Source organism: Pyrgilauda ruficollis, unplaced genomic scaffold, assembly GCF_017590135.1.
Source record: "Pyrgilauda ruficollis isolate IOZ18807 unplaced genomic scaffold, ASM1759013v1 scaffold131, whole genome shotgun sequence".
NCBI classification, from domain to species: Eukaryota; Metazoa; Chordata; class Aves; order Passeriformes; family Passeridae; genus Pyrgilauda; species Pyrgilauda ruficollis.
This window is the reverse complement of record NW_024511544.1, coordinates 1,309,829-1,322,988: the sequence shown is the minus strand read 5'-3', so window position 1 is coordinate 1,322,988 and position 13,160 is coordinate 1,309,829. Positions and strand designations below refer to the sequence as shown.

Genomic DNA, 13,160 nt, shown 5'->3' with positions numbered 1-13,160 from the left:
CCGGGGCCGGGGCCGGGCGGCGCGCAGGGCCCGCAGCAGCAGCAGCACCGCGCTCATGGCCGCGCTCGGCGCTCCGCTGACGGCACCGCCGAGCGCCCGGCCCGTCCCGGGGCGGGGCACGGCCCCACAGCCCCACAGCCCCACTGCCTCACCGCCTCACTGGGCGGCGCTTCGCCCGCAGGAGCCACGGGGACCTTCCCCATCCGGGCTTGCCTCGCCCGGACCTGGGGCGGGCGCGGCCCCGCGGCCCCGCAGCCTTACTGGGCGGCGCTGCGCTCGCAGGGCCCGCAGTGCCGCCGCTCACGGCTTCTTTCGCCCGGCCGGGTCTGGCTCCGGCCGTGGTGCCTTCCCCTCCCCGACCCGACCCGGCAGCTCTTGCCCGAGCCGCACGGTCCCGCCGAGAAACAGCTCTTGGTGCATCCAGGGTGCCTTTGAATCGCCGTCCTGAAGGGAAAGCAGCGGCGCAGGCCAGCCGGGGAGCAGCACGGCAGGCAGGGATCGCTGCATCCCCTCCTGGAGCTGCGGGATACGCTGAGCTGCAAACCGAGCGCGTGGAAATCGCCCCCAAATCTCCTAAATCCATGCCTAACTCCCCCTGCTGCGTGTGTCGGGAGCCGGAGCAGGATGGTGTGGGCAGCTCCAGCCCTCCCCTGAGCGGCCCCGCACTCCTGCAGCCCTTTCCACACATCAGTAGGTGTCAAAGAGCTATCTGCTCACTGCCCTGCACCGAGCATCCCCCTTCATCCTTCTCTTTCCCTGCCATCCCTCTGGCAGCAGGTTTTGTCTTTCTTTAAAAACCCAGATGCCAAACCTGTGTGAAAGTACTGATATTCACTGAAATCTGGCTGAGAAGCACTCACTGCTCTCCTTCTGTACGAGAGGTCACGGTCAGGTTTGTGGCACCATCACCGCACAGCCGCTGCCTCACCTGCAGGTGGCCGGGAATGCTCACCGACACAGACGGGCTGTTTAAGGCGTGCTAAGCTTCATTTACTCAAGGGCAGAATTAATTTATTTGAACTGTTTCTTTCAGATAAAATAAGCCCTTTAAAGGCTGCTGCTACTCTGTCATTTTAGGCATCTCCATGTCCACCTGCCTTCACTTTGCTTTGGTCTATGTGGAACTGCAGAATGTGACAAAATGGCATTTGCAAAAAGAACAAGTAAACACAGGCTTAATGAACTCACTTATTTTGCTTCCTTTATTTATGACTCATTAAATGAAAATCCTTTAATGTTGTAACCCAAATAAATTGCCATGTTGGTTGCCTCTCGACTGTACTGCAAGTAGGGAACAAGAAGGGCTCAGAGTGAGGGATCAGGAAAAGGTAAGGATGTGCTCAGCTCTGATTAAGTAACATTATCCTGCTTCTTTTCATTTTGAAGGGTGGAAAAGCAAGAGGTGATGTCTAATCCTACCAGGCAGGAAACAATGGGTGGGGAACGCTGAGCTGGCTGCAGCACTTGGCAATCTTTGGGGTGCAGTGATGAGGTGCCAGTGCCTCCAGAGGGTACCCACAGGTGGTTGATGGTATGGACAGAAGGGGACAAGCCTCAGCCTCGTGACACGTGGGGTTAATGGGGCAGAGCCACACCATGTCCCTCTGAGGGGACCTGGGTGGCACTGCCACACCAGTGCTACATCCCAGCTCTGGGCAGGAGAGGTAAAAAATTATTAAAAATTAGTTTTTTATCTTCCTGGGCAGGAGAGGTGTAGGTCCCACAACACCTGGCAGACTGAATATCAGGAAAGAAAGGGTTAAACTGAGGCCACCCTCTCCTGAGACAGGTCAGGCAGGTTCTGCTGATGTAGGGGTGACTGTCAGCTTGAAAGAAAGGATAAACAGAGCATGGTAAAAACTGCTTGAAGAAAATGATCCAAAGAGTGAAAACAAGGCTGGGCATTTGGGAAGCACAGGGAAAAGATGCCTCATCAGGAAGTTCACAGGAACTGAGGCAGCAGCCAGCACACCCCACCCTGTGTGTTCACTCAGCAAGCATGAGGATGGCACTGTGGGTATATCCTAAATAAATAAACACCTGGGGTTTCCAGTCACAGGGGGTGATATCACACCCACAGCACGAAACTGCAGGGGCACCGGCACCGGCACAGAGAACCTTCTGTCCCTGCGCTGGCACCAGTGGGGCCACACCACAGATTTTGTCCCATCCAGTGCTGTGTGTAACCACAGCTGAAATCACACTGCAGCTGGCAGCTGCAGTTCTCTGCAGAATCCCTCCACCCTGACCTGACACACCTTCAAACTGCCTTGCACAGAACTGCACCATCTACTGAAAAAAAGAAAACATAAAAATCAGTATTTTTGTCTTTTGCTTCAGCAATATGCCCAACATTTTCCTTTCCCCACTTTTATTTATGACTCCTCTCTGCTGTCTCTGCCACTGAGGTAGTCATCCACGTGTTCTCATCATTTCAGGTTCCCTTCCTGGGCCAGCTAATCCCTCAGCTGTTACAGCTCCTCATAACCCACATTTTGTGAACAACCACAACTCCCACAGTGATGTCCATTTCAGCCCATTCCACAAAGAAGTGGAAAAATTTCTTCCTGAGAAGGAATTAATGCAAGAGAAGTAGAGATCAGTAAATGACTACAATAAAATTACCCTTCAGTTTTCCTTTTTATTCTTTCCTATTTTTCCAGCAGCTGCTTAAAAACTGGTATTCAGTAATAAAATGACCTGTGATAAGATTTAGGTCTTTGAGACATAGATATTTTATTTACTGAAAAAGTGTTACTAAATTACTTTACAAAAACATTCATCAGGCTTTGCAGCACTTCCAGGAAAATACATAAAATTTCTCCTCTCTCTATGCAATCATTGTTTGCTCCTGTTCAACCTGACAGATGGTATGAAAGTTTTGCACTTGACATCCATAATTGTCTTTCCCACAGGCGTGTGCTCACTGATGATGTGCTCATTGCATCACCTCCTGGCTTGGAACATTTTTTTAAAAAGCTGGTTCACATATGAAATCCTGGGAAAGGTGAGGGCAGGAGCTGGTATTTCCACTTTTGCTCCTGGTTATGGGCTGTGCTAGTGATGTGATGTGTTTGAAACCCAGATGTTAACATGGTCACTGTATAAATACATCAATAAATTTGTCCAGGCTCTTGTCCATCCTCACTGACTGGACTGTGGCCATCTAAGAAACCACCTGAAAAATAAAGACACGTTCTGTTAGTCAAAGGGATTCCTCACAACGTCAGGTGGCACTTGCAGGGAAATTGTCCATCAGCTCTGCCACGTTAGATTAAAAGGAAGCACCAAATTGCCTCATGTTTTGAAGTATTTTATATTTTATTTCACATTATAATTTTTTTTAACAGCCAAATAAGATTTAATTTCTCAAGCAAGGGAAAATGTGCCGAACAATGTATTGAAATCAAGTTTCCGGCTCAGTGAGGGGAGATAACCTGAGCTCAGTGCAGGAAAGAAGCTGTTGCTGTGGGATTGCACCCAAGGAGCTGTGGGCCAGCCTGCAGAGTGCTGCCTTGATGTCACACACAGGTGACAGTGATGAGTGAGAGGCCAAGGCTGGCTATAAAAAGACCTTGTAACTGGATAAAGCACATCTTGGCACTATTAATGGATACAGAAGGGACGTGGGTCAAGAACCTCTTTGCCAAAATAACCTTCATTGCACTGTAATGTCGGAGAGAAGGGAAGAGCTCCATGAACTCAAAAACATTTCATTAATAATTATTAGTACAATATTAATTAACTATATTTATTATTTACATTGTTTATATTAAATAATTGAAGTATTTATATTAAATAATTTAATAATTTATGTAGTTATATTAAATATTTCTATTATTAATTTATTATTTAATTATTAGTCCAGTGAGGCATCTGTTTCTCCCTTTTCTCATCTGGGAAGAGAAACAGATGACCCAAAATGCCAGTGCTTTTTCACCAGCTTTTGTTCAAAGTCATTTCAAATTCCTGCAGTCAGAGGAATTGCTAAGGACATGTCCCCTGTGGTTCACTACTAATATACAGACAGGTTGTTTTTTTGTTTTTTGCATGAAGCTATGCTGGCAGTCTGGAAATTTGTGAGGAGGGTCATGGAATATTGCAACAGCCCAGAAAGCTGCATGTTGTACTAGTAGAAAAAAAAAAAAAATAGGAAGAGCAGAAACAAAGTTTCCTCCTCCTTTAGGCATAAAATACACAAACAAATTATTTTGAAAATGTACAGACTGGCACAGCAGAGGAGTTAGCACATAATCAAGGACATTTTTAAAACCTGCTGAAATGCCGTGAAAATTCAGGGCTATAAACACTTGGGATGCTCCAAGTCTGAACTGGAATATTCAGCACATTCGTCACTGGGCTGGAAAATGTTGCTGCTCTTCCAAACTCAGGGGTTGAAGGACAACAGAAGCATCTCAAAGTCTGGTGATTGCAGGGGTGTTTGGTTGGTTGGTTTTTTGGGGTTTGGTTGGGGATTTTTTGGATGTTATTTTTAATTACAGCAGAGTCATTTTTTGGAGCCTGGTGTAAGGGCTGAGGCAGAAGCAGAGACACGAGACTACCAGAAAGATGGCAAGGACAATATACAGGATGAATCATTAAATAAAAATGTGCTTTCTTGTTGGAGATGGACATGAAGGAATATTAGCCAGCAAGGGAAGGAATAATCAGCCAAGAGCACACGGGGAGCTGGTGGAGGGGGAAGATGCTCAGGGGGTGGGCACCTCCCTTCAGGGCCCCACACTCAGCTGAGCTCTGCTCCTATAAAAAATCAGTACAAAATCAGACTGACAATGGTTAAATGAATTAATTTCCAGCCTTGGTTCACTCTGATCCCACTGCTGAGTCACAGAACTCCTGCATGGTCCCTGCTTTTCCCAGTTCCCTGGACACTCACCCAGGGCCCATCTCCTCATCAGAAACCAGGCATTGTGCTGTGGCAGAGCTGAGAAACTGCAGAGAAAAGACATTTCCATCATGCCCTCCTAATATTTCATTTGCCTTGGAATGAATTTCCCCTGCTCGTCTTGTTAAAGACAGATTATTTTTGCTTTGCTCATTACACAGACCTATCTAAAGCACTGTGTCCAAGGATGAAAAATAAATGAAAGCTCCAGAGGTGCCATTACCCAGCAGAGCTGATGGATTGCACTCTCCTGTGGCTGCTTTCAGCTGCTGTGTCTCGTGAACCATGCTGCTAATTTCACATCTCAGTTACTGCAAAAATGCTAAATAAAAGCTTTTTTTTTTTTTCATTTTATCCCTAAAAATGTGTGTTTATTCACATGGCAAAAATTATAAATCTAAAGATTTGAAAAAGTGAAGAAGTGATGGCTTCAAGTCAGCATCACCCACACAACTTTCATTGAAGTCTTGCTTAGCTGAGGAAGTACTTCCAGCAGAAATATTAATTAAAGATTTTCCTAGCTTTCATGACTAGCCTCATCCTAAAGTTGATTTACTTTTGCTGAGTAATACAGGATTTGGCTTTAATTCTTGAAATAATAGGAAACAGAAAGAAGGCCTACTAAAAAAATACACCTAAAATGAAATTCTTGTGTGGTTTAGATATTTCTATTAGATTGGTTGTGCTATGTTCCCTTCCAGGAATTTTACATCAACAAAATACAGCAGCAAAAATCACTAAGCAGGGTAAAAATCAGAAAGATTCCTTTGGAAAAGGTGTATTTAATGCAGCTGTAACAGAGGGTGGAGATGAATAAAACACTACACAACTATTAAAATAAATATATGCTAAAATGCCATACCTGTTTTTACGAAACTCTGAATGAAAATCAATTATTAAGGCCAACTGGAAAAAACAAAGTTAAATAGAATTCATTGATTGTTAAGTCAACAAAAATCTGAAGAAAGATACAGATAAAACATTTAAAGTTCTTTATTTTGTTTTTCTGTCCTTTTAATCTTGCATTTCTTTATTTCAACCAAAAAAAAAACTTATTGGGAAAGAATTTGTTGTTAAAAAGTTGCTGTCTAGAAGAGCTTGAGAAGTTGTTTATTGCATGACAACTCACTCCTGCAATCTGTGTGTGCAAACCTCTTGTCTTCTCAAAATCTACTCAAGTTCTACAAATCCTAATTTCTAAACCAGGAATAGAAGCATCAGTGAAGAACAGCTCTGCAAATTCTTCTACTTCCACTAGAGGATGTTTCTGTGGTACAGAGGCACTGGTCACCTTCAAAGGGGTCCCACAGCTCAGAGGGCGGCACAGAGGATGATGGTAAGTGGGTACTTACCTATCAAAAAAAAAAATCATTGATGAAGATGCACATCCTGAAATTAGAGCCCTCCAGAAAGAGGTCATAGTTGACTATTCCCACAAAATAATTCAAGCATCTCCTAAAATTTGTAGAAAACACAAGCAAACATAGTGTTTAGTTTAATTGACAGCTGAGCATTAGCTTGGCCAGGCTTTCCAGAACACACTACAATCTCCTGGAAAGGCTGGAAATGCACCAAGTTCAGGGCACAATGGACTATCCCACAGGTGATTATCAAAGTGTAACTGCAATTCAAACACTGGGAAGGTCCCATGTGGCAAAGGATCCTTCAGGGCTGGAAACTGAGACACACAAACAGAGGACAAGGAGTAACTGGGCAGTACTTACTCAGTGCTGGGCTGAGGGGTCCGGGGCTCCCTGCCCGTGGCCACAGAGGCACTGCCAGCTCCTGGGGGTCCCACGGAGCAGCCCAGGACTTGACCCTGGAAAGGACAAACGGGGCCCTGCCCAGGCAGGGCACAAGTGTCCTGGACAGGAGCTCCTGAGGCTGCCTGGGCTCAGCTGGACACACAGCCCCTGGGCCAGAAGGTCTCAAAGCTGCCAGCACTGTCCGGGGCTCGAGGGATTTAGGAGTTGTCCACCAGGACCTCTGCAGTGCCTCCCTGTCTGCACATCTGGGTGCTGGAGTCACTCTCTCCCTGTCTGTCTGCACATCTGGCAGTTGGATTAATTGCTCTTTAGTGACTCTAGAACTCAATTTATTTCAGCACTACCCCACCAATCTGAGGAGGGGTCACAGACTCCACTCATCACCTCCTCCACCTGATCCTCAGTTCCTGGCCCCTCTGAAGTGAGCAGCACAAATCCCACTGCCTCAGCGGGCCAGGATACCATTGGAAGGAATTTCCTTCATTTCAAATATGAAGAGTTGAAGCTATTGGATTGCATGAAATGAGAAACAAAGAGTTTTAAATGATTTATTTGATTTCTCCACATGATCACAGTTATAGTTTTACATCAATAGGGTCTGTTACTACTTACAAACAGAATGCATATTAAAATGAAAGCACTCCTTTCTTCCCCAGAGTTACAAAAGGGGTCTCGAGCCTCCCCAGAACAGAAGCTTCTTGTAAGCATAATGATTTTTGAAGTCTTTAAGAGTCTGCATTCAAGACCTAATTCTAACAGTTTAGTACAACTCAAAGCTGATTTAAGTTCCTAGCAGGAGATAGGCAACCTCAAAGTGACTGCAGACTTATAGTAATGCTAATTTACACACTATGTACAATTTAGAGAATTCTCTATTCCCCCTACTGGTCCCATTTTCACCACCCCCTTTTCTCTTGTCCAAATTGAATCTTGTTATTGGTTCCACTTTTCTTTGAATATATACACGAGAATCCATTTTTCAGTCAAGAAGTGCGATGGTATTTTACAAGGGAACAGCAAAATGCATGCTTAACTGCAGAAAACACACAGCTTCATATGGAACAGCAAGTCAACATCTAGAGATTCAGTGTTTAAATATCTGCTGACTGTCTTTCAGCTCATTTTATCAAGAAACAAGAGGCTTCTGCTGCATGCAGTACATGATGGGAAAATCATTCTACACTGTATGTTAGACTCTTTTTTTTTTAGCAATACAAGACGCACATTATATTAGGATGAACTTTGATTTTTTGTTGTTTTTTTTACATTGTTTTACATTTCATTCTTAACTTAAAAAAATAAAAACCCCAAATATATATTTGATTGTTGTCCCAGAAAAGATTTTTTTTGTTGTTGCCACACCTTCATTCTTTACATTTCCCTTTCATTTGTCCAAATCAGCATTACTGCTTTGCCACATCTTTTATGGGAAGAGAGAACCACGGTCAGTCTATGCAGTTCTGTACCAGTTTGTAATTGGCAATGGTATCTGATAAAAAACCCTCTCCGTTCTACTCCTGTCTGCAGGCTGAAGAATTCATTTAATTTCATTTTCTTAACCCCACGCAGTGCTAAGTGCTGGAATTCTCCTATTCTAGGCATGACCCATACTGCTCTAAGCAGCTGTTGATCAAGGATGGAGTCAGAGAGGTTTTGCTACGACCCTAAACAAGCAGCAAAGGTCTGGAGACTTGTGCTGACACCAAGACACATTTGTTTGGTTGGAGTACATAGAAACACATAGTCTAAGAAAAAAACAGAACAAAACTAGGAAAAAAAAAAAAGTCCACTGTTTCTCCTCCTTGGCTTGAAAGAACAAGAACAGAGTTTCCAAATCCTGTGCTCTCAGGTTACCAGTTTTGGTTTCTAACCAGCCTTCAAATGATCTGTGATTTCACACTCCCTGCACGCCCAGGGCAGGCACATTCTCCTCCCCAGGGTCCATGGAACCATGTGGAAATGTTTCTGTGCATGCACGTTTGTGACATCTCCTCAACACTTTGGTTCACAAGTACATTGATTGCACATGGAAAATCAGTGGGCAGGCATTAAACTGTGGCTCACTGTTTAAGCACAGAATATTTATATGTAACTCTAATTTAAATGAATGAAAGGGTTTTTTAAACACAAAGCAAATGCAGATCTGTGAGATTTAACATCTTCAGTGTTAATCAACACAGTGAGTCAGATTTTCCTCTCCACTGCTACTGCATATTCTGCCTTTATTCCATACACAGAATTTTATTTCCATTATGCCTCTGCATCTGAAACAAGTACAGACTCCATCACCCAGTGAAGAGGAGCTTTCTTACCTCTGTTTTAATTAAAAGATGCAGTTTCTCAGAGATGTTTGCACCTAAATGGTTCTTCATCTTTTCTGGAACAACCTATAAATTACAGTTAGACTCTACTATTGGTACAGATGTATGAAGAAAAGTCTACATATTGAAATATGTTATCACTTTACTTCAACTAATATCAACAGTAACACTGATATATTTTGCAATTATACAATATGTAGAGTGTAGCCTCACACTAATAACATTAGATGACATGCAGACAGTTCTACTTTCCCTTATAAGAACAGTATATATTTTTTAAACTGCAAGGAACAGAGCCTCAGGGGACCCAGGCGAGCCCTCTTAAGGTAAGCCGCAGAATTTAGAATAGAATGAGTGACACAGGAAAATAATAATAATCATCACTTGTTTTCTTTTCATGGAGATCATTCTGAGGAGAAGGAGCAGAAGGGGAAAACATATTGCACATGTGTGAAACAAACGTGGACTGCTGGAAACAAAAGGCTAAACTCTAGATTGCTGTATTTGCTCTCTGTGGAGGTGAACAAAGTGCTCAGTTTGCAGTTCTGCTGGTATTGTGGTATCCATGGTATGAAAGGGAAAAAATGACTGAACCTCTCCCATCCTCCCCACGCTAGAGATGCCATGAGCAAGCCAACAGGACAAATCACTCTGTTGCTCCCATGTCCTCCCGGTTTGGGACACTTTTATTACTGTTTGTTTTCTGTTACACAGAAACCCGACTGGTTGGAGCTGTGATTACTTTTACCCATCTCTCACTGGAACTTTTTGCTCATCCTCTTCAAGGTTTGCTTTTAGGCTGGTACAGTTTTGCAGTTGTGATTCCTTTGTCTCTACTGTTTAGGTGTTAAGTCCTTGCAGTGGCTCAAAGTGCTGAAACTACAAAGTAGGTGCCATGGATAACTTTGTACAGCATTTCGGGATACAAATTGTAGAGAAATTTGCAGATTGTTTGGTTACAACACATAAGCAACAACAGCACAGCCTATTTTTATGTGATGTCTTGCAACTAACTGGACTATGGAAGTGAGGGTTTGAGCATAAACTCAGCCTGCTGAGTGCTGGGTGTTTCAAACTAACAAATGTGATGAGTAAAAATGGTAAAGCCACTTCATTGCTAGCACATGGCTACATGGAATTACAGATTTTTAATTTTTTTTTTAATATATATATATATATATAAAAACCCTATATTAAATTCTAAAACAAACCTTCAAGTTTTAGAGCACTTCCACTGGAAACACTCTGGACTAGAATTCAGCTTCGCTGGGGGTAAAAATGAGCAATTATGGTAAACAGGAACCAAAGTAGCTGAGAAGGATGGAGGTTTGCCATTTTCATGTTTGAGATGAATGTTTTTGCAGTGTTTACATGCACCTGGCGGAACTCTTCCCGTGTGCTTGTTCAATCCATATGCTTACAAAAGAAATGTGGATCATGTAAATTCACAGTTATCACAGCCTTTAAAGTGTCTAAGAACTTGTGTGACCAATGCTTGGAGGTGCCCCCTGATAGGTGGGCACCCTCCATTGCTATGGAATAATTACTGCATCTTAACGAGTTTGCTTACCTGAAATAGCAGAGCAGCTCTAATACTGATTACGTATGATATCATCGTGTTAATAAAATAAGGATTTATACAAAGCAGTATTGGACTACAACATTTAAATGCTATGTTACTTGGCACATTTAGTAATGATTGCTTAGAAATCTTAACAAGTCCAGGGGACTTGTGATGAAAATACTGAAATGTTTGAAATTGGTTTCTAACGTTTAATGGTTTTGGTCTACTTTCATATGCTATTCATCTATTATACTGTCCTATCAAGTAAGTGGAATTCCTTGTAAAGTCTATATTGCTAGTTTTGTGGACTGAAAAAATTTCCTTCCAAGCACAAATGTTAACTATACAGTATATATATATATATATTTATATGTATATATTTATATTATATAAAGTTTACTTACGTACTTTCATCAACCATATCAGGTCTACTTATTTTTTTTGCCCATTGAGAATAAAAGAGCAAGAATGCGACACTTGGTTCTGTCTGACTTTTTTCCCTGTTTTTTTTTCCATAGGCTAGCTTTTTATTACATGTGTAAAATTGTCCAGGGGTTTGGTGTAAAAGGTAGCTTTCCTCAGATTCAGCAAGCAGCACGTTGTCAAGGCAAGTTTGGAAATAAGAGCTAACCAGATGGTGGTGAACATCTATCCAGTAGATAAGTAAAACCAGTATGGCCTGGGCTAACCGGAATTATTTTATTTAGTAACAGCAAGCCTTTAAGCTCATTAAACGGCCTGGGTAAAAACTGACGGTGTGATTTTGTTGCTTCCTCTAAGTGCCTTTGCAGCTGGGTTTAGAACTAGAGTCACGAGGAGGGTCTTTAGGCCTAGACTATGGTGCTGATGCCGCTGTGTTTGGGCTTGGTGCTGGAGGCGGCGGGCGGCGGGGGCGGCCCGTGGTGGTGCGGGGCGTGGTGCGGGGCGTGGTGCGGGGCGTGCGGCAGGTACGGGCCGTGCCCGTGCCCGTGGCCGTGCTGGTGGTACGGGTGCGGGTGCGGGTGCGGGGGCGGGTGGTAGTGGTGGTGGTGGTGGTAGGGCGGCGGGTTCTGGTGGCAGAACGGCGCGTGGTGCGGGTGCGGCGCCGCGCCCTCCGCGTGGTGCGGGGTCTGCGCGGCCGCGTGGCTCTGCGAGGGGGGCTTGCCCCTCTTGCTACCGAACAGGGACCCTAGGAGTGAGGAGGAGTTGGGCATAGTCTGGTGAGGGCGAGATGGACACTCTCGGGTTGATGTAGCTCTTCGGCGCATGTGAGGACTGCTAATGATGGACCCCTAAAAAGAAATTAATAGAAAATAAAAATTAAAAAAAAAAATCTTGAAATGTTCGAAAAGGAAAAAAAAAAAAAAGGAAAAAAAAAAAAAAAGAAAAAGTTCACACTGACCCACAAACTCCTCCTTTAGGGTTTGCATGGGTGGATTATGTTAGAGAGTTGTAGGGGAAATTTTATCTCCACCTTCCCTAAGTGGCCAATGGGGCACTCATGCCCTTCTTAGAGGATGTTAAGCATTGGGTGATTTTCTCTCAGTATTTTGACATAAAGTGATATGACTTCAAATGAAAAAAAATGTCACGGAAATGTAACATGATATAAGACCTACGAGTGTGTTTTTAAAGGAAAAATACATTTTAAAATACTGCAAAAAATACCATACTTGCTTTTTTACCACAAAAAAAAAAAAAAAAAAAAAAAAGCGCTAGATTACTAGATTAAATGCAACCTAAATAGTTAAGCATACAGCAGCAAATATTACAGTTACAGCTCAGATCTTAAAATGGTATTTAAATCTTTATTTATAGCAGTTTTCCACTACTATACGTGACAGTGCTGCTTCTCAGGCCTACCTCTGCATTTTGTGTTAAATGGAACCATACCATTTTTGCCACTAACATTTCTATATGCTTATATTTTTCTGGCCTGTGGTCCAACATTCTCTATTATTTAGCCTGGAATTTAGTTGCTGAAGTTTGGGGTTTGTATTTTTAAAGAGTTATGGGACACAACAGTACTTAGGCAAAGTGTGCTAGATTTAAACTGTAATCTACCTAAAGCAAACACAAAAAAGAAAAAAAAAAGAAAATAAAAAGAAAAAATCTGCAAGCTGAATTCAGAGACATGAACAGTATATATAAATGGTTTGAAGATGAATGAAATCTCATGAAATCCACATTGAATTCACCTATCTGAATAATTTTTTTATCCTCCCATGCCCTATCTGTGCAATTCCATGGTGTCATGACTGCATACATTTAGCAATTGAACTCGAAAATAAGCAATGGGGATGGTTGAGCATGACAGTCAATAGTAGTAGCTAAATATCAAACAGCAAGAACAGTGTACTTGGCAACAAAGAGCAAGTGGGCTTTTAAGCTGGGACCAGACTGAAATGGTGGCAAAAGGACACATCATATCCATTTAACCATGCTTGCAGGAACAAAGGGAACAAGGTTAGCTCAAACCAAAAATGGCATTGCTCTAAAACAAGCTGTCAGTGCTTTGTAAGCTGGAAGAATACAGAGTGAATAGCCTAGGCATGCATTTTACTCGTGGCAGGCAGGTTATATATATATATATATATATGTTAGAAGAAAAAAGAGCAAAAAAA

General features: G+C 42.9%; 2 protein-coding genes across 3 annotated transcripts in view; both read right to left on the bottom strand.

Annotated features, from left to right (window-relative positions):
- The window catches only part of ACAD9 (acyl-CoA dehydrogenase family member 9), a gene marked incomplete at its 3' end in the record, with an annotated part of 13,972 nt that extends 13,804 nt beyond the window's left edge, over positions 1-168 (bottom strand). The window contains exon 1 of the mRNA XM_041459140.1: positions 3-168. Within this exon, the coding sequence (XP_041315074.1) occupies positions 3-57 (55 nt within the window). The remainder of the gene's footprint in view (positions 1-2) is intronic.
- A 7,038-nt stretch (positions 169-7,206) lies between these two features.
- Positions 7,207-13,160, bottom strand: part of IQSEC1 (IQ motif and Sec7 domain ArfGEF 1) — a 55,966-nt gene continuing 50,012 nt past the window's right edge. The window contains exon 14 of one of the 2 annotated variants that reach the window (XM_041459111.1): positions 7,207-11,828. In XM_041459111.1, coding sequence (XP_041315045.1) covers positions 11,388-11,828 — 441 coding nt within the window. In that variant the 3' untranslated portion in view covers positions 7,207-11,387. The remainder of the gene's footprint in view (positions 11,829-13,160) is intronic. The other variant, XM_041459113.1, reaches the window with a different exon arrangement.